General features: G+C 50.3%; 2 protein-coding genes across 3 annotated transcripts; both read left to right on the forward strand.

Moving 5' to 3' along the window:
* Window positions 1-151: 151 nt before the first annotated feature.
* On the forward strand, window positions 152-12,884 carry C4H9orf78 (chromosome 4 C9orf78 homolog). Of its 2 annotated transcripts, none has more exons than XM_028884637.2 (9): window positions 152-332; window positions 1,031-1,090; window positions 3,620-3,671; window positions 6,062-6,132; window positions 8,740-8,817; window positions 9,932-10,129; window positions 11,719-11,855; window positions 11,939-12,037; window positions 12,447-12,884. In XM_028884637.2, exons 1-9 carry the CDS (start codon window positions 253-255, stop codon window positions 12,536-12,538), a joined length of 867 nt encoding a protein of 288 aa, XP_028740470.1. In that variant the 5' UTR covers window positions 152-252; the 3' UTR covers window positions 12,539-12,884. The 2 variants fall into 2 exon arrangements, with proteins under 2 accessions (XP_028740470.1, XP_028740471.1); XM_028884638.2 differs by having other exon boundaries at window positions 316-332; window positions 1,031-1,085.
* A 3,155-nt stretch (window positions 12,885-16,039) lies between these two features.
* Window positions 16,040-22,916, forward strand: Tor1a (torsin family 1 member A). The gene is made up of 5 exons (XM_028884636.2): window positions 16,040-16,269; window positions 16,612-16,877; window positions 19,740-19,915; window positions 20,014-20,141; window positions 22,330-22,916. The coding sequence occupies exons 1-5, from the start codon at window positions 16,089-16,091 to the stop codon at window positions 22,578-22,580; spliced, it is 1,002 nt and encodes a 333-aa protein (XP_028740469.1). The 5' UTR covers window positions 16,040-16,088; the 3' UTR covers window positions 22,581-22,916.
* Window positions 22,917-23,500: the final 584 nt, after the last annotated feature.

Below are 23,500 nucleotides of genomic sequence, written 5' to 3' on the forward strand. Positions count from 1 at the left end.
TGGAAGGCTGTCACGCTGGTGGTGAGCATGGTTACATCGCTGGGGAGCGGCCGAGGGTGTGGCTACGCGGCGGTACCTGCCTTTGCTTTTCCGAGCTGGGATCTGGGGGCCGTGCTGCTGGGGCGGGGCCTGGCAAGCCGGAGGCGGGCCTGCAGGCAGCCGGCGGTCTGACGACACTTTTGCGCGCCGGAAGCGAAAGGGGTTCCCTGTACTACGCGGCTGGTAACATCGCTCCGAAAGTCTGGCGCCGCTATGCGGATCCGAAAGACTTTCCGCCGCCGGCGGGCTGACTCGGAGTCGGAGGAAGATGAGCAGGAATCAGAGGAGGTTCGGTACGTGTGTGGTAGGACCTCCGCGGTCCAGGAAGGGGGAGACAGGCTTGCGGCTGGCTACCGGCTGGCACCGCGCTGACACCGTTGACCGGGAGCCACGGTTGTCTTTCAGAGGCTCCTGGGGATAAGGCCACATTTTCCTGGCTGCGAAGCTGGGAGAGGTGTTCCGGGGTCGTATGGGTCTGACTGCCGGTGATCTACCGTGCCAGGGACTCGGCCAAGGGAGACGGATGTCCTTGGAACTGAGTTAGTGTGGGAGTCCCTGAACCTATGTCCCTGTTCAGGGCACCACCTGTGGGAGGCCTGTGCCCACCTTTTAAAGGATTCCTATGAGGAGGAGAGAGGAATAAGAAACTTTTAGATAGAAAGGTAGCGGAGAGGAAACAAACAGAAACACAGGATAGCTTCGGGAGGACCTTATCAAAATCCACTGGCCCCTTCTGGCTCTTCAAAAAGGCTTTTTTATAACAATGCCAAGGTGTGGGCAAAAGACCCCTTTAATAGATCAAAGCACATCGTGCAACCAAGTGCAGACCCTTCCAAACACCTGGTAACCAGGCCTGCGGTCCAGTCATCCCCTTGTGCAGCCCTGCTAGATAAAACAAGCTCAGATCTCACTAGGAAACCTCTGTGGGTCTCCTTGAATTTCGCAGAGCATCTCTCAGCCTCTACATTACTGTTTATTCATTTTCTCCCAGGTTAAAACTTGAAGAAACCCGAGAGGTGCAGAACTTAAGGAAGAGGCCAAATGGGGTGAGGTGGGTACCATGGGGGTGGGAGCGGCATCATTGAGACACAGACACTTCCCAGCTAGGGTCTCAGTTACAAATCTCTCCTCCTTCAACATAGTGCTTTCTCTAGATATGCACCTTCCACTGGTCACAGAGGGGGCCAACGTTCTTTACAAATGTTTAACTTGCCACATGCCCTGAGCCTGGTGGTCTCAGAATCTGCTTCAGGTCACTAACTCGAGTTTGGTTTTTTGTTTTGTTTTGTTTTTTGTTTTTGTTTGTTTGTTTAAGATTTATTTATTTATCATGTATACAGTGTTCTGTCTGCACGTATTCCTGCAGGCCAGCAGAGGGCACCAGATCTCATTACAGATGGTTGTGAGCCACCAAGTGGTTGCTGGGAATTGAACTCAGGACCTTTGGAAGAGCAAGCAGTGCTCTTAACCTCTGAGCCATCTCTCCAGCCTTCTTTTTTTTTTTTTCTAACTCAAGTTTTTAATTGCACCAATGAACTGTGACTGACAACATGTTGACAGATAAGAGTTTGGAAAACTTAGAGAAGTATAATTAAGAAATAAGCCAGGCAGTGGCGCGCACACCTTTAATTCCAGTACTTGGGAGGCAGAGGCAGGTGGTTCTCTGAGTTTGAGGCCAGCCTGGTCTACAGAATGAGTTCCAGGACAGTCAGGACTGTTACATGGAGAAACCCTATCTCAAAGAACCAAAAAATAAAAAATAAAATAAACAATAGCCTGGTGTGGTAGTTGGTGCATATCTCTAATCCTAACACTGGGAGTTTGAGGGCAACCTGGGCTACATAGCAAGACCCTTTATTAAAAAACCTGGTGGGCTGGAGAGATGGCACAACAGTTAAGAGCACTGGCTGCTCTCCCAGAGGACCCAGGTTCAATTCCCAGCACCCACATGGTACCTCACAACCATCTACAATGGGATCTGATGCCCTCTTCTGGCCTGCAAGCGTACATGCAGACAGAACAGTCATCAAAACAAAAACAAAAACCAACCAAAAAAAAAAAAAAAAACGCTGAGGTAGAGAGATAGCATTCATAATCTTTCCATGCATTGGTAACCATTGTTAGCATCTAAAGTTCTTTCCCATCTGGTTCTTTTTTATTGTTGAAGATTTTAATCAATTTTATATCTACTTTTTCCCCATGCTTTTTAAACATCAACTCATTATGATGTTGTGAGGAGCTGCCCATATTGTGTGTTTTTCAGGAAATCTTTTCAGAAGACTGTAGAATGCTGTACCCCAGGAGTATGTGCTGTACCCCAGGAGTATGTGCTGTAATTTGTTAGTCGACAGCCTCGGTGGGTGCATTGGCTCACACCTGTAATTCCAGACTTGAGAGACTGAAATAGGGAGTACCACAAGTTTGATGCCAGCCCCGGCCACAGAGTGAAACCTCCTCTCAGCGACAACACAGCCGGTCCTAGTGCCACAAAGCCCTCGGCCCAGCTACCTGGGAGGCTGAAGTGGGACAGCCACAAGTTTAAGGCCTGCCTGGGCAACTTAATGAGACCATATCTCAAAAACCAAACAAACAAAAAGCGTCGGGGTAGCTCAGTGATAGTCTGAGAGCCCAGCCTCTGTGAGGCCCTGACTTCAATCTCTGTGGGTCATTTTGTAAATTTCACCATCAGCTATAAATACGTGGTGCATATTCCCTGGCATTTGTCTTCTGTTACAGTTTCCTTGGCTGGCAGAATCTTATACTGGGATTTCCAGACCACAATGATATCAAATGGTCGTGCAAGAACATGCACTAGGTGTCTCCCTTGCCTCTCCCTCCCACTCACGGAGTGCCAGCACTGTGTCCTCTCTCCTCCCACTCACGGAGTGCCAGCACTGTGTCCTCCCTCCTCCCACTCACGGAGTGCCAGCACTGTGTCCTCTCTCCCTCCCACTCACGGAGTGCCATCACTGTGTCCTCTCTCCTCCCACTCACGGAGTGCCATCACTGTGTCCTCTCTCCTCCCACTCACGGAGTGCCAGCACTGTGTCCTCTCTCCTCCCACTCACAGAGTGCCAGCACTGTGTCCTCCTTCGGCTTTTGCAGCTACTTTCCTACCTCCCCTCAGTACTCCAGCCTGCAAACCTGATTGTCCCAGTGAGCTTCCTGTTGCTGTGACCATGACCAGAAACAACTTGCAGAGGAAAGGGTTTATTTGGTGTACATATTTTGATCACATTCAGTTATTGGGGGAAGTCATGGCAGGAACCTGAGGCAGGAACTGAAGCAGAGACCGTGGAGGAACACTGCTTATTGGCTTGCTCCCCAGGTTTACATTCAGCTACCTTATACAACACAGGACCACACACCCAGGGGAAGGGAGCCCTGCACACACCAATCATAAGAAACTGCCCCACAGGCTTGCCTACAGGCCAGTGTGATGGAGGCATTTTCTCAATTGAAGTTTCCTCTTCCCAGATGACTCTCGCTTGTGTCCGTTGACAAAATACCTAGCCAGCACATGGATTTCCTCCTTGTCTCTGTGTCATTTCTCTTTGTGTTTTTCTTTTCTTTTGCTCAGTGCTGCCGCCCTGCTGGTGGGAGAGAAGGTTCAAGAGGAAACGACTCTGGTGGTGAGTGTGGGCCGCTCTGGGGCTGCTCTTCTGTGTGTCTTCCTAAGGTATAACCATGGTGCCAGAGAGATGGCTCGGTCAGAGTCCTTGCTGTGCAAGCACAAGGGTCCAAGCTTGGATCCCTGGCGCCCACATGAAGGTGGCACACACCTATAATCCGAGCCCTGGGGAGGCAGAGGCAGGACGAGGTGCTGATAAGCAAGCTCAGAGACCCTGTCTCAAAGCCTGTAAGTCAAAGGATTGGGGAACGGCCCTGTGGGTAAAGTGCCCAAGTTGTTGCTGCTGAAGTATGGGGACCTGACTCAGGCCCCTCGTACCAACACAAAAGCCATATGTGATGACATACATCTATAACCCTAGCGGGTTGGAGTGGAGACAGTGGAGTTCTAGAGTTGACTGGCCAGCAGTCTACCCAAAGCAGTAACCTCTGTCTGAGATACTTAAGCTGGAAAGTGATTGAAGCAGATACCTGACTTTGGTCTTTTGTCTCCACAACCACACATTTGTACCCACAAACGTGCATATACACTCCACACACAAAACTAACAGGCATGGTCACATATATCGAGAGCCCCCGGGTATCTGCCCCATGGGGTTTTTTCCCAGAGTTCAGGGGAAGATGCTTTAAGCAGCTGGGATCTAATCTGAGGGATATTAAATGAATCTACACACACTGAACTCTTTCAGTCCATTCACTTATTCTTGAGTCAGTTCTACACGTGCCGTGGGGGTACCAGTTTATATGCACTTACAAGCAGCAATTCTTTGGCAGTGCAATGCGAAGCTTAAAGTTTTCAGGGTCATAGAGAGAGGTGATAAGATCCACACATAAAGCAGTAATTGTCGGCTTTCATTTACAACCCCAAAGGGGAGTGACTAGTGGAGGTAGAGTCAACTAAAGGCTAAAATCATCTAAAGAGCAATGTTATGTGCTCAGACTGTATTCTTAGAAGTGGCTAGGTAAAAGGTTAGGAGTCTGTGTGTCAGTATAAGTCATAAGTACAATGACACTGGCGTTTCCCTGGGCAGCGCTTCTGGCTAAGCTTGTCCCCCATCAGCACCACCTTCTGCATCACCACATGGAACATCCGGTTTATAAAAGCACTTTCACCCTGAGTTGGTTGCTAAAGGGAGGAATCTTAGAACTAAGGATAACAACTGGGCTATGGGATAAAAGAGGAGGACTTAAGCTTAATTTTCACAAGAAACGAAGCTCGGCACCAATCATCCCACTGGTCTTGTCTCATAGGTCAGTGGGAGTATTTACCTTACTGTAGTAACTAGAAGATGGCCCAATACCATCCTGGTAATTTTGCAGGCAGTAATCTCTTTTTGTTTGTTTGTTTGTTTGTATTGTTTTGTTTATTTATTTATTTATTTATTTTAGTAAAACCAAAACTTATTCTAAGCCACAGTCATCCTAGGGTCCCCCCTGCCATATAGCCTCCCTGGTTCTGTGGGTTGCAGTCTGATTGGTCTTTGCAGGCAGTAATCTCTTAAATTAGGGTCTTGTGTTAATGAACGGGGGTGAAGGTAAGGATTTAAGTTTAGTGAGGTTAGCTTCTCTTGTAGGCAAGATGAGCTCAGAGACACTAATGCTCATCTGTCTGCAGTCTGTCCTTGGATGTATGAGAAGTGTCTCCAGGTGTCTCTTTATCCAGAGATGGCCCTGGCCAGATGTCTGCTAATGAAGGTAATTACAGAAAGGCAGACTCTAAGTCTATGCTAGAATAAAAGGAACAAAGGCCTGGTTATGGGAAAGGGGTCTTGACTATGTGACTGTTTTCAAACACAGCTGGGGGATGTTACCCAAATACCTCAAAATGTATAGGGGAAGTAGTGCCCAATAAGTGATCGATCACAGTGTTAGAAGTTCTTGGGCAAAGATTCAAATGGGAAGACTATAATAGCACACAAGAAATTCACTGCAGGAAACAGCTAATACATGCAAAAGCTAATATCACCAAAACTCCTTGAGTTTTGAGCTAAAACTCCTTGGCTCTGCCAGGTTTTTTTAGTCAGTGTCAGCTGAATTCCTACTTCATATTTCTGCAGCTCACAGCACACATACACATACAAAGTAAGGAAAGCTGGGTGGTGGTGGCGCACACCTTTAATCTCAGCACTTGGGAGGCAGAGTCAGGTGGATCTCTGAGTTTGAGGCCAGCCTGGGCTACAGAGCAAGTTCCAGGACAGCTTGGCTGTCCTGTCTCAAAAAACAAAAATAAAGAAGAAAAATAAGGTGGAGAATGATTGAGGACACACAACATTGACCTCTGACCTTCATGGGTATGTACATGTATGTGTACGTGCACCTGCACACTCACAGATCACACTAACTCAGCTGCGGCTATTCTAGATGCTTCCTCTAAGCTGTGTGCTTTCTGCAGGATGACCCTTTCCAAATGACGACAGGCGGCATGGTGGACATGAAGAAGCTGAAGGAGAGAGGCAAAGATAAGTAAGTGGAGGGAGCTAGGGCACAGGCAGGCACTGTCGCCTGGGCCTGAGCAGGCAGGGAGGCGAGGGCTGCTGAGACATCCTGCACAGAGCTGCAGCCTCTGTGCTCTGCCGGGGTGTGCTATAGAAACAACCCCAGTGCAGGGCTCAGAGCCAAGAGAGAAGAATCCTTTTGTAAGGGGCCTTGTTCATTATTTCAAACACGGGGAAGCTTTGTGTGAAAACCTAGTTACAAAAATGACCAGAGTCCAGCTCTAGCGGGATTCTGAGCTGCAGGGCGGAGGTGTGTAGTCGGTGAAAATGAAGAGGCTGACCACTGGTTGTCTTTCAAACAGGTGCCCTGAATAACTCAAGCCATTGTTTTTATATGAGTTCTAGTGCATCCAGGCATGAGCAGTTTGAATACATTTCTCTTTAATCATTTTCCAAGAATCATTACCATTTACCCAATTTAGTTTCTTTTCCTCTTCCCCACTCCCTTGACGTCATTGACCTTTTCCTTATCTCATTAATTTTTATATTGCAAGCCAAATGGTTATATCTAGCCAGGAACATCTTATCCATACTGTGCCCAGCCAGCAGCAAGCATGCGGTTATAAAGAAAGAGATTCAAGTCTTATGATTAGTCCTTAACAATGTCATATTTTTTATATTTTTGTAATCAGCCATACCTAGGATATTATTTTCAAGTGTAAGTCAATTTCTAAATAATCTGTATATCACTTTTATGTGGACAACAGTTGTAATCCTATTTATAAATTCTCAAAATGGTAGTGATTACCTAATTCTCTAACTTTTGGGACCAAGTTTATATTCTTCCTGGCAGTTTCTCCGTGTACTTTTACTTCCAAGGGAACTGGGAGTTTTAACTGAAAAAACATCTAACCGTTCATGTCCTGGCACCAGAGAGATGTCTGACCTTTCATGTCCTTTGCCTTTTCCTTATATGTTCCTGTAAGTTTTTAATGTCATCTTTTCAGAAACTATCTCCCAATAAAGTTATTTCTTTTTTAGGCTAGTTAAGTAAGCAAGGATCATTAACCTTAGTGAGTTCCTCCTGCTCACTGAGAATGACTGCAAAGGCAGCCCGGGGTGACCGACCGGAGGAACTGGTTTCTGTGAATGATTGCAGAGAGGTTCAATTTCCTTGGAGAGACTTTGAGAAAAAAAGTATCAGCTTTTGTTTCCAGTAAATTCAACTACAATCACAATTGGCAAAGAAAATCTAAGAATCACCATGAGAATGAGCATGGCGAGAGTTAGAGAGGCCTGAAGCCTCCCTAGGACCAGCCTGGTGGTCTGCAGCACCTGAGCTCCCTGGGATCAGCACAGAGGTCTGCAGCACCTGAGCTCCCTGGGATCAGCACAGAGGTCTGCAGCACCTGAGCTCCCTGGGATCAGCACAGAGGTCTGCAGCACCTGAGCTCCCTGGGATCAGCACAGAGGTCTGCAGCACCTGAGCTCCCTGGGATCAGCACAGAGGTCTGCAGCACCTGAGCTCCCTGGGATCAGCACAGAGGTCTGCAGCACCTGAGCTCCCTGGGATCAGCACAGAGGTCTGCAGCACCTGAGCTCCCTGGGATCAGCACAGAGGTCTGCAGCACCTGAGCTCCCTGGGATCAGCCCAGGGGTCTGCAGCATCTGAGCTCCCTGGGCTCAGCCCAGGGGTCTGCAACATCTGAGCTCCCTGGGCTCAGCCCGGGGGTCTGCAGCACCTGAGCTCCCTGGGCTCAGCCCGGGGGTCTGCAACATCTGAGCTCCCTGGGCTCAGCCCGGGGGTCTGCAGCACCTGAGCTCCCTGGGCTCAGCCCGGGGGTCTGCAGCACCTGAGCTCCCTGGGCTCAGCCCAGGGGTCTGCAGCATCTGAGCTCCCTGGGATCAGCCCAGGGGTCTGCAGCATCCCTTCCACAGGTCCTTCCAGGTAGATGGGATTCTCCAAAGGACCTTGCCTTAGAGAGTTCCATTCGTAAAATATGCACCATTCCCAGGGGTGACGGCATGGCTTCTGACAAAAAATAATGCACTGAAAACCCCAGCACTCAGGAAACGAAAAGAGGAGGATTGGGAGTTCAAGGCCAGATTAGACTGTATGAGACCCTCTTTAAAAAAAGAAAAAAAGTGTATTTAAGGAACTAGGGAGATGGGATAGTGAGTAAAGTGAAGGGCCTGGGTTGAGATCCCCGACACATAAAACCCAAGTGTGGCAGCATGTGTCTGTAACCCCTGCATTAGGGAGTGCAGGCAGTGGGTCCTGGGGACTTGGTGGGCAACCTGTCTATCCAAAATAATGAGCTGTGGGCTAGTAAAAGCTCATCTCAAAAGATAAAGGGAAGGAGCCATGGGGGGCACTCTGACACAACCTCTGACTTCCACATGTGCATGCAGGGTCACACATGCGTACTCAGGAACTACCTACTATACACGTTTGCAAAAGAAAGCATGCACTCATTCTCTAAGTCTAAAAGCTGCTGCCGCCTGTTGCTTGCATACGTGTCTAGGGTTTTTTCCCTTTATATACCATGCTGTGTCATAGGTTTTATTTTCTGTTGGATCGGAGCTGTCTGATGTAACCTGGCCTCAATGAATGTGACCTTCTCCCTCCTCTCAGGGTCAGTGAAGAGGAGGACCTGCACCTGGGGACATCCTTTTCTGCAGAAACTAACCGGAGGGATGAGGATGCAGACATGTAGGTACCAGTGTGTCTCAGTGTCTGTAACACTGGAGTCAGCCCCAGCCAGACTGTCACAAATGTCTAGTCACAGATAGTGCCTCTTTCGGGTTCCCTTAGCCATGCCCTCCCAACTTCTCAGGCTTGAGGTCTTTGAAAGCCTCTTAAAAGTCCTTTCAAAGGGCGGGTCTTTGCGCTCACATTTCTGTCCCTCCCTCCTCCCTCTCCTTCCTTCCTTTCTCTGGAGGGACAGACACCAGACAGTACATTCTCAGCCCTTGGATTTTTTTGACTAGTGATATTTCCCCCAAACACAAGGACTGTCTCCACTTCTTTTCCATCAAGGCCTTCAAAACGTTCCAGAGTCCCTCCCTAGAGCCCTACCCACTCTTTATCTTGATAAATCCAGTTCATTCTGCTGGGGGGGTGGGGGGGTGGGGGGGTGGGAAAAGAGAAACATAATGCCACCTTCTGTCTTCAAAGAGCCTTGGCTATGGTCACATCTGGAGATTAGGTGTTGTAGTCTCCAGTACACACTATGTTTTCAGTTGAAATTTTCAAAACTTGAATGAACTCAAGTCAGGTATGGTGGCACACACCTGTAATTCTAACATCAAGGAGGCTGAGGCAGGAGGATCTCAAATTTGAAACCATCTAGGTCACACAGTGTGAGACTGTCAAAAGTAGCCTCCAGGTATTTTTATTTTTCTTAATTTCTCCATGAACTGATAATTTCCTCATTGGAGACAGGTGTGTTGACACTTGAATTTAATCCCAACACTTGAGAAATAGAGGCAGGTAGGTCTCTGAGTTCAAGGCCAGCCTGGTCTGTATAAAGAGTTTGAGGCTAGCCAGGGCTTCATAATGAGAACCTGTCTTCAAAACAGTTTTCCTGTAGTGATAGGTGAGATGGCTCAATGGGTAGAGACCTCTGCCACCAGCCTTAGGACTGTGCTGAGTCTCCAGGACCCGCATGTGGGAGGAGATGTCAGCTCCCACGTGTGTTGTTGTGTACATGCTCTGCACATACTTGGTACATGAAGTAAAAGGTGAAAAGGATTTCATTAAAATGCTCCTTAGCAGAGGCCTGTGGTGGCCTCTCCGGCCCCCTGAGCATGTCGTCCCCTCTCAGGATGAAGTACATTGAGACGGAGCTGAAGAAGAGGAAGGGGATTGTGGAGCAAGAGGAACAGAAGGCCAAGCCCAAGAATGCCGAGGACTGCCTCTATGAACTGCCAGAGAACATCCGCGTCTCGTCCGCCAAGAAGACGGAGGAGATGCTGTCCAACCAGATGCTGAGCGGCATCCCCGAGGTGGACCTGGGGATAGAGTATGTCTCCCAGCCCTGGCTGTGCCCCTGCCCTTGGGAAGAGCCACCAACCATCCAGTTAGCGGTCGGTTACACAGAGCACAGAGCCTAGAGCACAGAGCACTTGCCTAGCATTCCTACAAGTTCTGGGGAGCTGGGGAGCTGGCTCAGTTAGTTAAGACTTGTGATTGTAGGCATGAGGACTTCAGTTTGATTCCCAGAACCCATGCCAGAAAAGCCAGGTAGAGAGGGCACACTGGGCAGGTGGAGATGGGAGAGCTGTTTGGGCTCCTTGGCCAGCCGGCCTCGCCTACTTAGTGAGCTCCAGGCCAGTGAGACACCCTGCCCGAAACAAGGTGGGCGGCTTCTATAATCTGAGGTGGTCCTCTGGCCTTCCCATGCACGCTCATCCGCATGCACACACACATGCATGTGCACACACACACAGAAGCACGAGTGCTCACAAAAGTTATGGAGGTCCTTCTCAGTCTCCTTGGGAACCTACAGACAGGCTCTCTCAGGCAAGTTGTCTCCAGAGGTTTCTTGTTACACCTGGTCTCTGGCTGAAGAGACTTGAGGGCCCCTGACCTCTGGAAGCAAAAAGTGTCTCCTTAGCCACCCCTTTCTGTTTATTTCCATCAAGGGCTGTGTAAAAGGCTGCTCCATGCCTCCTCTGTGAGCTGTTTCTCCCCTGCAGGGAAACAAGCACAGTGAGTGGTCAGCAACTACATTGCTTAGAGTAAAGGGCTAGGAGGCGGCGTGTGCATTCTGGTCTCTTTCTGGCCTGGCAGGGCTTAACCTTAGGCAGCCTGCTTCATTCTTGTGGGACATGATTTCTTATGTGTGTGCACATGTGTGTTTCTGGGGATTTGAACCAGGACCTCACTCATGCTAGGTAAGTACTCTGCCACAAAGCTGCATCCCAGCCTAAGATTTCCTTTTTGTTTTGTTTTTTGTTTGTTTGAGACAGGGTTTCTCTCTGTAGCTCTGGCTGTCCTGGAACTCACTATAGAGCAGGCTGGCCTCAAACTCACAGATCCTCCTGCCTGTCCTCTGAGTGATGTGGTTAAAGGTGTGCGCCACCACTGCCAGGCTCCAAGATTTCCTCTTTGTCAAAGAGAACACATCTGTTCTCCCGTGGCTCTGAGTTCTCCATACCGATGTGATGACAGGGTCAGGCCAGGTAGGGTGGCACACATTGGTATCTGAACCCTGGGGAAGCTGAGGCAAGAGGAGATGGATCTTGAGTTCCAGGCCAACTGGGGCTTCGTAGAAAGCCTTGTCCTAAAAACAAAAAGGAGCCATGTGGTGGTGGTGCACACCTTTAACCCAGCACTCGGGAGGCAGAGGCAGGAGGATCTCTGTGAACTCAAGGCCAGCCTGGTCTACAGAGCAAGATTCAGGACAGGCAAGGCTACACAGGACTACCCTGTCTTGAAAAACCAAAACCAAAAGGGAAGAAGGGAAGGCATGAAGCAGCCTGGTACACTGTAGAGCTCTGTGCTCTGGGGCCAAAGCTTTCCCTCGTGCAGTAGGAGTGGCCAGCCTCACTGGTTAGTTCCACAGGTGTGCTGGTCTCGTATGAGGTGTGCCTCTTTCTCTTTCCATAGTGCCAAAATAAAAAATATCATTTCCACGGAGGACGCCAAGGCCCGGCTGCTGGCAGAGCAGCAGAACAAGAAGAAGGATAGTGAGACTTCATTCGTGCCCACCAACATGGCTGTGAACTATGTCCAGCACAACCGCTGTGAGTGCCCTGCCTGCCCCACACCCCATGAGTCTAAAAGCCCCACCTCCGGCCTCATGGTCCCTTGTTCTTTCTCTGCTCAGTTTATCATGAAGAGCTCAATGCACCCATCCGAAGAAACAAAGAAGAGCCCAAAGCCCGGCCCTTGCGAGTGGGTGACACAGAGAAGCCGGAGCCTGAACGTGAGTACAGCCCTGGGTGGCACTTAAGTGGCCTGTGTAGACAGAGTCCTGCTGGGCAGGGCAATGCTGAAGCCCTAGGGGACCAAGGCATCTGACCCAGACTCCTGCTGAGGACCATGGCCATGTGCCTTCCCCTGCCCAAGCTGGGGGCTCCTCCTTGGTAAAATGAAGAGAGGTGTAGGGGCAGTCCATTGGTTGCTTGGGGACCCCAAGCTGTCAAGCTAGTAGAGACTGAGTTTGAAAGTTTCAGAAAGGGAAAAGCAAAACACCAGGAAATAAGAGCCACATGGCAAGGCTCACCTGAGCCTCAGTGCTGGGCTGTTGTAGTGGACAACGCCAACCAGATCCTCACTTTGGAATAGTAGTCTCTGCTGGTTCCACCGTGACAGGCAGCCTCTGCTCTCCTTAGGGTCCCCTCCCAACCGCAAGCGTCCTGCTAACGAGAAGGCCACAGATGACTACCACTACGAGAAGTTCAAGAAGATGAACAGGCGCTACTGAGGGGCTGGATAGCGTACACACAACGTGAGAAGTTTAAGAAGATGAGCGGGGAGGGAGGGGCAGACAGCACACATGCGCACACACTCACACATGTCCAGGTACAAACAACGCCCTGCATAGAACCCGCCGGTTAGTTATTGGGGTTCCCCATCAGACGGCGCTTCTGCTTACCTGCTAAATTTCTGTTCTGGTTTGGGTTGGAGACTGCGCCTCTCTGTGTATCCCAGGGACTGGCCTTGAACTCCCTCTTCCTCCCTACTGGGACTTTAGAGCCCCCCCCCCCACCTGACTGGCATTTTCAAGCACTAACTTTGTAATTTTCAAAGTAAAACAATATATCTATGTCTGCGTTGTTTCCTACCTGGGGCAAACCATTCTCAAGAGTGTTATTAAATTGTTTGTAAATATGTTGTCTTTGTCTTAATGTTGTTCCAGCTCAGGAAGACCTAGATGTGTTCATTGTGGGTTTGTTTTGGTTTTGGTTTCTCAAGACAGGGTTTCTCTATGTAATTTTGGAGCCTGTCCTGGATCTCACTCTGTAGCCCAGACTGACCTCGAACTCAGAGATCGCCTGGCTCTGCCTCCCAAGTGCTGGGATTAAAGGTGTCGTGTGCCGCCACTGCCGCCGCCGCCCCCGCCAGCCCCCCCCCTTGTTTATTTACGATTTATTTATGTATATGGATGTTTTGTCTTCACGAATGTCTGTGTACCCTGTGTATGCACACAGTGCCTATGGAGGCCAGAGGAGGGTGTCAGCTATCTTGGAACTGGGGTTACCCATGGTTGGGAACCGTCACATTCATGCTAGGAATCTAACCCAGGTCCTCGGGAAGAGCAGCCTGTGCTCTTAACCACTGAACCATCTTCTCTAGTCTATTTACATTGTGTTTTGTGGTTTTATACATAACCATGGTTTCCGTCACTGTTTGAAATGGCTTGAAAAATACATCTGTCCTTGCTGGGTGTGGTGGTACATGCCTTTAATCCTCACACTCGGGAGGGAGAGGCAAGGAGATCTCTGTGAGTTCGAGATCTACCTGGTCTACAGAGCAGACAACCAGGAGAGACCGTATCTTAAAAAGAAAAGAAAGAAAGAAAGAAAAATACATCTGTCCAGTTCACAGCAGAAAAATGGAGGATGGTTCAGATACACTGTCATTACCTGACTCTTACAGAGCTACAAGTTCTTTTGATTAAGAAGGAAAAGCAGAGGCAGGCAGATCTCTGTGAGTTCGAGGCCAGCCTGATCTACAGAGCGAGTTCCAGGACACCAAAGTTACACAGAGAAACCCTGTTTTGTTTTGTTCCCCCTTTGGTCCTAGATTGGTCTTGATCTTAATATAGCTAAGAGTGACCTTGGCTTCTTGTCCTCCTACCTTTACCTCCTGGAATTGGTTTAGCACCACAATTCCTGGCACAGGTGATTTCTGTAGTCATTTTGCCCTCAACAAAGTTGAGCATAACTCTCCACTGCCTAAGTGTGGGCCTTGCACACTGACCTCCAAAGAAGAGAGAGATCCACAGAGAACCTCACAGTGGGAAAACACGTAGATGCAGCCTTGTGCTGATTCATTTTTGTCAGTGACACAAACCTAAACATACATGGGAAGAGGAAACCTCACCTGAGAAATTTCCTCCCTCAGATTAGGCTGGGGGGCTTTTTCTTGATTACTAATGGATGTAGGAGGGCCCAGGCTGCTGTGGGTGGTGCTATCTCTAGGAATGTAGACCTGTAGCTGAGGGGCTGGAGAGATGGCTCAGTGATTAAGAGCATTGACTGCCCTGCTAAAGGACCTGGGTTCAATTCCCAGCACTGACATGGTAGCTCACGGCTGTCTAACTCCATTTCCAGTGGATTCGACACCCTCACAGACAGACATGCAGTCAAAAAACTGCACATAAAAATAATAAATAAAAGAAAAAGCAAGCCAGAGGGAACACGCTGGTAAACATTGCTCTTTCACAGGCTCTTCAGTTTAGGCCCTCAGGTTCCTGCCTTGAGTTCCTGCCTTGGCCTCTCTTGATGGAATATACCTGGAAGATGAAATAAACCCTTTCCTCCCATAAGTGGCTTTTGGTCATCGTGTTCATCATAGTCATTGAAAGCAAAGTAGGACTGTCAGAGGCTGGAGAGACGCTAACAAGTTAAGAGTGTCATTCTTATACAAACCTGAGTTCAATTCCTAGCACCCACTTTGTTCCCCACACCCCAAAGAAATTTTAAAATGAATCAAGAAACGAGGTCTGAGGTGTCCCTCCACGATGGCATTGCCAGTGCATGAGGCCCTGGTGCAGGCAGGCTTTCCTGTCCCAACAGCCCACTACCAAATAACCACAGGCTTATTCATTGTAGATGCTTGGCCGATTCAGGCTTGTTACTAACCAGCTCTTTCAACTTAAATTAATCCGCATTTCTTATCTATGCGCTATCATGTGGTCCTACCTTTTTTCAGCACGACATGTTCATCTCCAGCTTCCTCTGCATCTAGATGGCGACTCTGCCCTCCTTCTTCCCAGCATTCTCTGTCTGGGCCTCCCACCTAACCTCTTCCTGCCTAGCTATTGGCCAATTGGCTCTTTATTAAAACTAATGAGAGTAATACATCTTCACAATGTACATAAGGATTATTCCACAGCCACCTGGGATTCATCCTAGTGCCCCCCAAGTGTCTATCTAGTATTCCTCAAAACTCCCAAGTCATTTAAAAAACAAGGTGCATGTCAGAAGCATCCAAGAGGAGTTGGGGAGTCAGTGCTGTGGGGAGCTGGATGGGTTCCCTAAGTAACTATGGGCTTTAGTTAATATAGTGGTTCATGGATTTTGACAAGTATAATATACAGATGTCAATTTTTTTTTTTATTTCTTTTGACATGGGAGTCTCATTGTATAGCCCTGGCTGCCCCTATAATTTGCTATGTAGGCCAGGGTGGCTCCAATTTACAGAGATCCACCTACCTCGGCCTCTAAGAGTACTAGGATTAAAGGTGTGTGTCACAGTACCCAGCTCTCAAATGTCAGATTTATTTACTTTTTATTTTTTTGAGACAGAGTCCACTATGTATTTTTGATGTGCCTCAAACTTGTACAGATCCTCCTGCCTCAGCTTCTTGAGTACTGGGATTAAAGGCCCACACCACCCACCGCACCTTGACCCAACGTCAGATTTTAATAATAGGGAACCAGAGGTAGGGGGTGTCATATGGGAACTCACTATATTCTCACATTATTTATTCATTTATGTATTATGTGTATACCTACATGAGATTATGTGCAGCTGGTGCATATAGATGCCTGCGTCATTTTTAAAAAACTGTTATAAGACATTCTGTTATTTGACGGGGGGGGGGGGGGGTGTAATCACACCTGATTCCTATCAAGGTTCACAAGCAGAAAGGGCTTTGCCCTTTACAAAGATGACAGCCATTAGCGTCTGGGGACGGCCTGCCCGAGACAAAGAGGGCGGCCCGGCAGACAGGAACCGGAAGTTCGCGTCTGGCGGTGCGCAGGGTACGGTGGGCGCTGCGACGCTCAAGCGGCGCGGGTCCGGGCATGAAGCTGGGCCGGGCCGCCCTGGCCCTGCTGCTGCTGGCGCCGTGCGTGGTTCGTGCGGTGGAGCCCATCAGCCTGGGCCTGGCCCTGGCCGGCGTACTGACTGGCTACATCTCCTACCCGCGCCTCTACTGCCTCTTTGCCGAGTGCTGCGGTCAGAAGCGGAGCCTCAGCCGGGAGGGTAGGCGGGCACCAGGGACGGGCGGTAGGCGGCCGGGGCGCTGCGGCAGGGGGATGCTCCGCGGCCAGGCCAAACTTGGCCCGAGGCCTGAGAGATGAGTTGCCAGGCGGGGAGCTAGGGTGTCAGCCCTGCGCGGAGCTCACCGGGGTGGCCTCACCGCGTCTCTTCCGCTTGGCTTTGGGGAACATCCCCAAGCCCAGGCCTTAGGAAGGGCAGGGTTCGCGGCACCAGGGTCCTTCAGCGATCCCTAGACCGGGCTCCGCGGGCTCTGATGGCCTGGAAATGAGGCTGCATTTTGCCTGCTTGCTTCTCTCCTGACCAGAGTGATCTTTCCGTTCCCAGCGCTGCAGAAGGATCTGGATAACAAGCTCTTTGGACAGCATCTTGCAAAGAAAGTCATCTTAAACGCCGTGTCTGGTTTCCTAAGCAACCCGAAGCCCAAGAAGCCCCTTACCCTCTCCCTGCATGGGTGGACAGGCACCGGCAAAAACTTCGCCAGCAAGATCATCGCAGAGAATATTTACGAGGGTGGGCTCAACAGTGACTATGTGCACCTGTTTGTGGCCACGCTGCACTTCCCCCACGCCTCTAACATCACCCTGTATAAGGCAAGAGCATTAATTGGCCGCCATCGTGGATGACCCGGATTTGGGGTTTCTCTGTTGTGGGATGAGATGTGGGAATTCCACGTCAGTGAGTGAGCCTCAATATGGCTCTTTGTATGTCAGTTCCTCTTTAAAAGCTGTGGGCACAGCTGGCTGTGGTCATGTCTGCTATTCTGGAGGGAGAGAGAGGCTGGAGGGACTGCTACAGTTGAGGATAGCCTGTGCAGAGCGGCTCGTGAGCGTGTTTCAGAGGAAAACATTGAGGGCTCAGGTAGCCCAGGGTAGAGCTCTTGCCCACACCCTGGCCCTGCCCCCTGCAGCGGGAGTGGTAGTGGACATGTACGTTACAGAGGGTTTGTGATACATAGAGCAATTAGACCACCAAAGTTTTAGGGGTGACCTCTAGGTTCGGTAACACATGGCAGTGGACAAGGGGGGACATAATCCAATCCAGCTTCAGGGTCTTCAGGTCCCACCCGCATTGTGAAAAGGAAACATGGAGGTCCAAGTTTGCTTTGACCTGGCTGTTGCAACCTGCTTTTGGAGTGTCTCTCTGGTTAACAGCCCACACCTGAATCGGGTCCTAACGCTCCCTCCAGCTGTCAGTGTGGGGACTGTCTGCTAACCTTTCTGAGAGGCACGCTCTTGGATACAGAATGGTGCTTTGCCCTCATTTGTGCGAAACACACCACCACTGCTTTCTGTTAAACATCTAGGTCACCATAACTGTGTGGCTTTGGGCAGGTTGTTTAATCTCTGTGCCTGTGATCAGCTGGGTGTTTTCTACACACCTGTATTCTCAGCAGGCTGAGGCAGGAGGATCACATGTTTGAGGCTAGTCTGGGCTAGGCTACATAGTGAGCCTCTGTTTGAAAACAGAGGAGAGGAGGACAAATGGAAGGATAAAGAAAAAAAAATAAGGGCCCAATAGTATTTCCTCAGTGGCTTTTGGGAGGTGTCTAAAATGTCCAGGGACCAATGCTTAGAACGGTGTCTTATGTAGTGGCCTGCACAGTCTGTTGTTCTGGTAGGAAACTGGGCAAACTTTGTCTGTTGGGTTCGAACAATTGAGTGAGCTCTGTGTAAATGGTCAGTTGCCTCATGGTGTTAGCAGGCCACTTCGGGTCTCTGAAGGGTCCTCTAAGGCAGTGGTTCTCAACTTTCCTAATGCTTCGACCTTTTTTTTTCTTCTTCTTCTTTTCTTTTTTTGGTTTTTTCGAGACAGGGTTTCTCTGTGTAGTTTTGGTGCCTGTCCTGGATCTTGCTCTGTAGACCAGGCTGGTCTTGAACTCACAGAGATCCACCTGGCTCTGCCTCCCGAGTGCTGGGATTAAAGGAGCATGCTACCACTGACCTGTTGCGACCTTTTAATACAGTTCCTCATGTTGTGGTGACCCCCAACCATAAAATTATTTCGTTGCTACTTCCTAACAGTAATTTTGCTACTGTTATGAATCATAAATATCTGATATGTAGTCTCTGAAAGGGTCATTTGACCCCAAAGGGGTTGAGTCCCACAGGTTGAGAACCACTGCTCTTAGGGGAAGGTGGTCCATACCTGCAGATCTGCTGCTTCCATTAGATACAAATGGAACACTGTAACCTTGGTCACAGGAGCCAAGGGAAGAACCCCAAACAGATGTACAATGTAACTGCTAGTGTGTTCTTTAGAAAAATGCATAGCTGATTTCTCCACCTCACTTCAGGAGGAGGGTGGAAATACCTACAAACTGTAGAATTTGGCTCAGTTTTATGAGGATAATGCTTGAAGAGGTCTGTGTGTCTCATCTTGGTGGCTTAGTGTGTAACTGGGCTAGTGAGAGACGCTGATGTCATTTTAAGTTTTTTTTTTTTTTTTTTGGAGCCAGCTGCTCATGTGCTCTGCTTTATTGTATCATTATTAGTTTAGTTTTTGTTTTTCAATTTTGTGTGTCTGTGTACATGTGTGCATAGGGGCCATGGGTCTGTCTCTGGTGCTGTTCCTCAGAATCTGTCCACTTTTTTGGACACAGGGTGTCTCGCTGAGACCTGGGGCTGCCAGTTAGGCAAGCCCCAAAGATCCTGCATTTGCCACACCTGGCTTCCTCCTTAGGGTGCTTAGAAGGCAGGCGCTTTACCCAGTAAGCTTTCCTCCCACCCCTGGCCTGGAACTCTAGCTCTGTCTCAGCTGGGGTCACAGATGCATATCACCAAGTCCCTCTCCAAATGTGTTCTTCTGGCCAGTCGATGGATTTCCGAAAGCCGCCTCCTCCCCTCCTGGAATGCTGAGTGCTCAAGTTCAGACTCCCTGAGGGAGCCCTGTGCGCGGTTTCCCACCTGGGAGTCAGTGCCTCTCCAGGCTGGACTGCGGAGCAAGGGATGAAATGATAGTAGCTTTCTGTCTCTTACCAAGAGAGAGATCGTCATCCACAGGACATACGTGACATTGCCATTGTGAGGACAGAGCTGGTGCCTGGCTGACAACAGCATCGGTGTGGTCACAGTGTCACAAACCTGGAGCTTTGGCATAGGGCAGGGCTGAATTGAGTTCCCGGTTTGCCCCAGCTTAATTATCTTGTCTTAGACAAGCTGATGAAGTGCTCTGTCCCTCGGCGTCCTCACCTGTGGCCTGGCATGGGTGTGATGCTTCTTACACACGAAGTGATTGGGAGGGAAAGGTATATGTGTGTAATGCTCAGAGCCCGGTGCTCCAGAAGTGCAGCCATTGGCCTTAGCGGTAACACTGTCCTCAGGGCCTGGGTGTGGCTCCGGTAGAGGGCTGCTTAGCCCTAGTGAGGCTCTGGGTAGAGCTTCACAAAAACAAAGAAACCTAAGCTGAGAGCATTGCACCCACTAGAGCTCTGAATTGGGCCCTCTTGTCTCCAGGACCAATTACAGATGTGGATTCGAGGCAACGTGAGCGCCTGTGCTCGGTCCGTCTTCATCTTTGACGAGATGGACAAGATGCACGCAGGCCTCATCGATGCCATCAAGCCTTTCCTAGACTATTACGATGTGGTAGATGAGGTCTCCTATCAGAAGGCCATCTTCATCTTCCTCAGGTGAGGCTGTGGCTGGGACGTGGCGGGAGACCCTTGCTCCCGGACCTGGGGGCTCTGGGGAGAAGTGCAGCCCCTCCTCACTGCAAGTATTTCTGCAGCAATGCGGGGGCAGAGAGGATCACTGACGTGGCTTTGGATTTCTGGAAGAGTGGGAAGCAGAGGGAAGACATCAAGCTCAGAGACATGGAGCATGCCCTGGCCGTGTCGGTCTTCAATAACAAGAACAGTAAGTATGGCCGTCCCTCGTGAAACCGACCTCCTAGCCCTGCACTGTCGGTTCTGCCCGGCCTAGGAGCCACACTTCATGTGGTCTCGGTGCTTCCCTGACCCAGCCGAATCCCTGAGTGAAATCTGCTAACCAGCCACAGCTGTTTTATGAACGCTGACGCTGGGCTGCACCACTGGTCACTCCTTGTAGGGGAAACGCAGGTAGTTGGACCAGGAGAAGGCCACTTGTGACTGCAGGGAGGTTGGTAACTGGGCAAGTGCCCTAGGACTCTGCAGCCATGCCTGGGCCTTCCCACTCTACTGGACACGCAGACATTTGACCTGCTCCCTTGTAGAGAACAGACGCCTGTTGTCCCGTCGTTACAGAGGACACCAGGCTCAGTGCAGGAGCCTGTGTGGCATCTCTCCATCCTGCGCTCAGCGCTCTTAACTCTCAGCTCAGCTGCTCCTCCAGCCACTGCCCTGCAACCTTTGACCTTGAACCTCAGGAGGCAGCCAGCCATGAGGGTGACTCACTGGTCATCTCACCAGCTCTTCGCTGGTCTCCGGTTGTTGAGATGACAAAACAGAAGGCCGTAGGTCTCATTGGAAACACGCTCACCAAGAGCTCTCTACTGAAGTGAGGTGACCCGCACAGTGTGGTGTTATCCTGTGCCAAGGGGATACTACCGAGGACAGACGGACGGGGTTAAATGTTAAAGTCTCTCTTCGTGCTAAAAAGGATGACGACACACAGCAGGAAGTACAGATTGATTGGCAGCAGTACATGAGCACACTGTGTGCTGAAGGTAGCGAAGACCTCCTGCAGGGCTGTAGATGGAGAAGAGACAGGCAAGGCATCTGGCTTGGGTGGCGGTGTGCTGACAGGAGGGCTGGAGTGCACAGTGGAGAGCGTCTGAGGAGGAGAAGGAGGAGACATGTGCTTGAGTCATCCTGGTAGGAGGAGGAGCAGGAAGGAGACATTTGACTCAGGACACACATCTGAGGTGGCAGTATATGAGTGTTGTTCCTTTCATGTTGAGACACAAGCCCAGGACCTTACACCTGCCAGCTGTGTGCCTCCCACTAAGCTGACCCTGCCCCCGCTGGTGTTTAAGGCCATGTCATCATCTTGTCTACTGGTTCTGCTGAGCACCTGCTGGGTCAGGTGGCTGGGTCCTCGTCATTCAGGCTGTGCTCGGGGTTTCCTCCCCAGCCAGGCCAGATGCCCCCAGCCACGATCCCCAGGGCTCCGTGTGCACCTGGCACAGAGTAGGTCTTCAAGACAGCAGTCACACTGGTGGCTGTTCATAGTTTTGGTCTTTGCTGTGGCCACAGGCCCTCACTGAGGACCGTCAGAGTGCAGGGCTCCATTGGGAACTGGGCTCTCGGCACAGCTTGCACGGGAAGCCAGAACACAAAGATGAACGAGTTAGGCAGGGCGTGAAGACATGTCAGGAGCTCCTGGGGCATCCAGCAGGAGCTGAGTCAAGTGTTCTCAGGACTGGGAGGCTGAGCCATGCAGAGCTCGGCTTCTGCAGCGAAGCACTTGTCAGAGTCAGACCCTTGAGCTGCACAGCCTTGTCTGCACATTACCACCCGGGGGAGTCTAGGTTTGAGCACTGGCAGCAGCAGTGGGTTCTCCGGACTGTGGTTTCCTAGATGGAGACTGACTGGTGGAGTCTGTCTCTGGGGATGCCCTCCCTTCTCTCTTTGCACCTCTTCCAACCTGTCCCTCAGCTTCTGCCCACCCTGCCTGGATCCCACATGGCACACAGTATGGTGCGTGTGGTCCTCTAGGCCGTCTCCCACCTCCAAGGTACCCTGGAGAGGCCTTTCCAAGCCCACAGCACCAAAGTGTCCCTTTTCAAGCTTTTTTTGTTTTCATTTTTGTATATGTGCATGCGGTTGTCCAGAGAGGGTGTTGCATCCACTGGACCCAGAGTTACATGTGGTTGTGATTATCGGGACCTAACTCAGGTCCTCTGCAAAGAGCAACAGGCCTTTTTAACTACTGAGCCATCTCTCCAGCCCAAAGGTGTCCCTTTATGTCAGCCTGCCCTTGCTGTCAGAGCAGCATCACAAGGCAGCTCCTGTCTCTCCCTCACTGTATGAAGACGGGGTGGTATTGGGGATGGTCTCCAGTGGACACTTAGTTATACTTGGACAGATGAAGAGTGAGTGGCACATTTTTGTCTTTTTCCCAGGTGGCTTCTGGCACAGCAGCCTCATTGCCCGGAACCTCATTGATTATTTCGTCCCCTTCCTGCCCCTGGAGTATAAACACCTGAAAATGTGCATCAGAGTGGAGATGCGGTCCCGTGGCTATGAAGTAGATGAGGACATTGTGAGCAAGGTGGCTGAAGAGATGACGTTCTTTCCCAAGGAGGAGAGAGTCTTCTCAGACAAGGGCTGCAAGACCGTGTTCACCAAACTGGACTACTACCTGGATGACTGAGTCTGGGGCAGACCGTCAGGCCACTCCTCTCCTGGGAGGCGGGCGGCTCAGGACACTTCCTGCCGAGGTGACCAGGTACTGCCTTGGGGACTGTTTCTGCTCCTCAGAGCCTGCAGGTGGCCATGCTGTAGGGACCACAGACACAACATGGACCCAAAGCTTCCTGGAGCCTCCAGGGGATGAAACCCCCTAGCCTGCCCCTTCCCGGGCTCATGATTTTTTTTTAAATTATGTTTTAATTTCAGGTGTTTCTGTTTTGAGGCAGAACAAGTTTTACTGCAAATGTGATAACTTTCTTTTAAATGGTTTTTAATATATGAAAGCCTTTCAGCTGTTGGCTTTGTGTGTCTTTTGAAACTCAGGCTGACATCACCAGGGTTCCTACTGCAGAAGCCCAAGCACGGGCTGGATGACATCTTGGGAACAAGGGACTGACCCTAGGGGACTGAAGCCAGCCCTGCCAGGGGCCATGCAGTGGTTGGATAAGACTGGAACACTGTCACAAATGCACCTGTGTGCTCTCCCTGGACTCAGTAGTATGGGAACAAGTTTAGTGGCACTGATTGTCAGGTCCACTCCAGATGTCCAGCAGGCAGAGCTCCAGATGGGCTTGTCTTATGCACACACAGTGCCTGCCAATGGGTAGGGCTCCTGTAGGTGTGGCTGCCATTCAGGGCACTCACAGGGCTGGGCTTAGCAAGGAGAAAAGGACCCAAAGGTTCAACAAGTCAAAAACTAGGTCAGCGGCTGGCAGAACCACCCTCTGCCTCTACCAGCCTGTGCGGGGCTCCCAGTGATGGTCCTAAGTCCCCAGGATCATGTCAGGTCTTACCACTCACCTAAGGCTGGAACCCAAGCACTGAGCCCTAACTGAGGAGCAGAGTCCTGTTCTAAGTCCTGTCTTTGTAGATATGACAGAG

Source organism: Peromyscus leucopus, chromosome 4, assembly GCF_004664715.2.
Source record: "Peromyscus leucopus breed LL Stock chromosome 4, UCI_PerLeu_2.1, whole genome shotgun sequence".
Classification (NCBI taxonomy): Eukaryota; Metazoa; Chordata; class Mammalia; order Rodentia; family Cricetidae; genus Peromyscus; species Peromyscus leucopus.

Excerpts from the sequence above, each read along its gene's own strand:
- C4H9orf78 (XM_028884637.2), top strand. The coding sequence starts at position 253 with ATGCGGATCCGAAAGACTTTCCGCCGCCGGCGGGCTGACTCGGAGTCG. Across the intron at positions 333-1,030 it reads CAGGAATCAGAGGAGGTTCG|GTTAAAACTTGAAGAAACCC; the intron begins GTACGTGTGTGG and ends ATTTTCTCCCAG. Across the intron at positions 8,818-9,931 it reads AGGGATGAGGATGCAGACAT|GATGAAGTACATTGAGACGG; the intron begins GTAGGTACCAGT and ends GTCCCCTCTCAG.
- Tor1a (XM_028884636.2), top strand. The coding sequence starts at position 16,089 with ATGAAGCTGGGCCGGGCCGCCCTGGCCCTGCTGCTGCTGGCGCCGTGC. Across the intron at positions 16,270-16,611 it reads GCGGAGCCTCAGCCGGGAGG|CGCTGCAGAAGGATCTGGAT; the intron begins GTAGGCGGGCAC and ends TTCCGTTCCCAG. Across the intron at positions 19,916-20,013 it reads GCCATCTTCATCTTCCTCAG|CAATGCGGGGGCAGAGAGGA; the intron begins GTGAGGCTGTGG and ends GTATTTCTGCAG.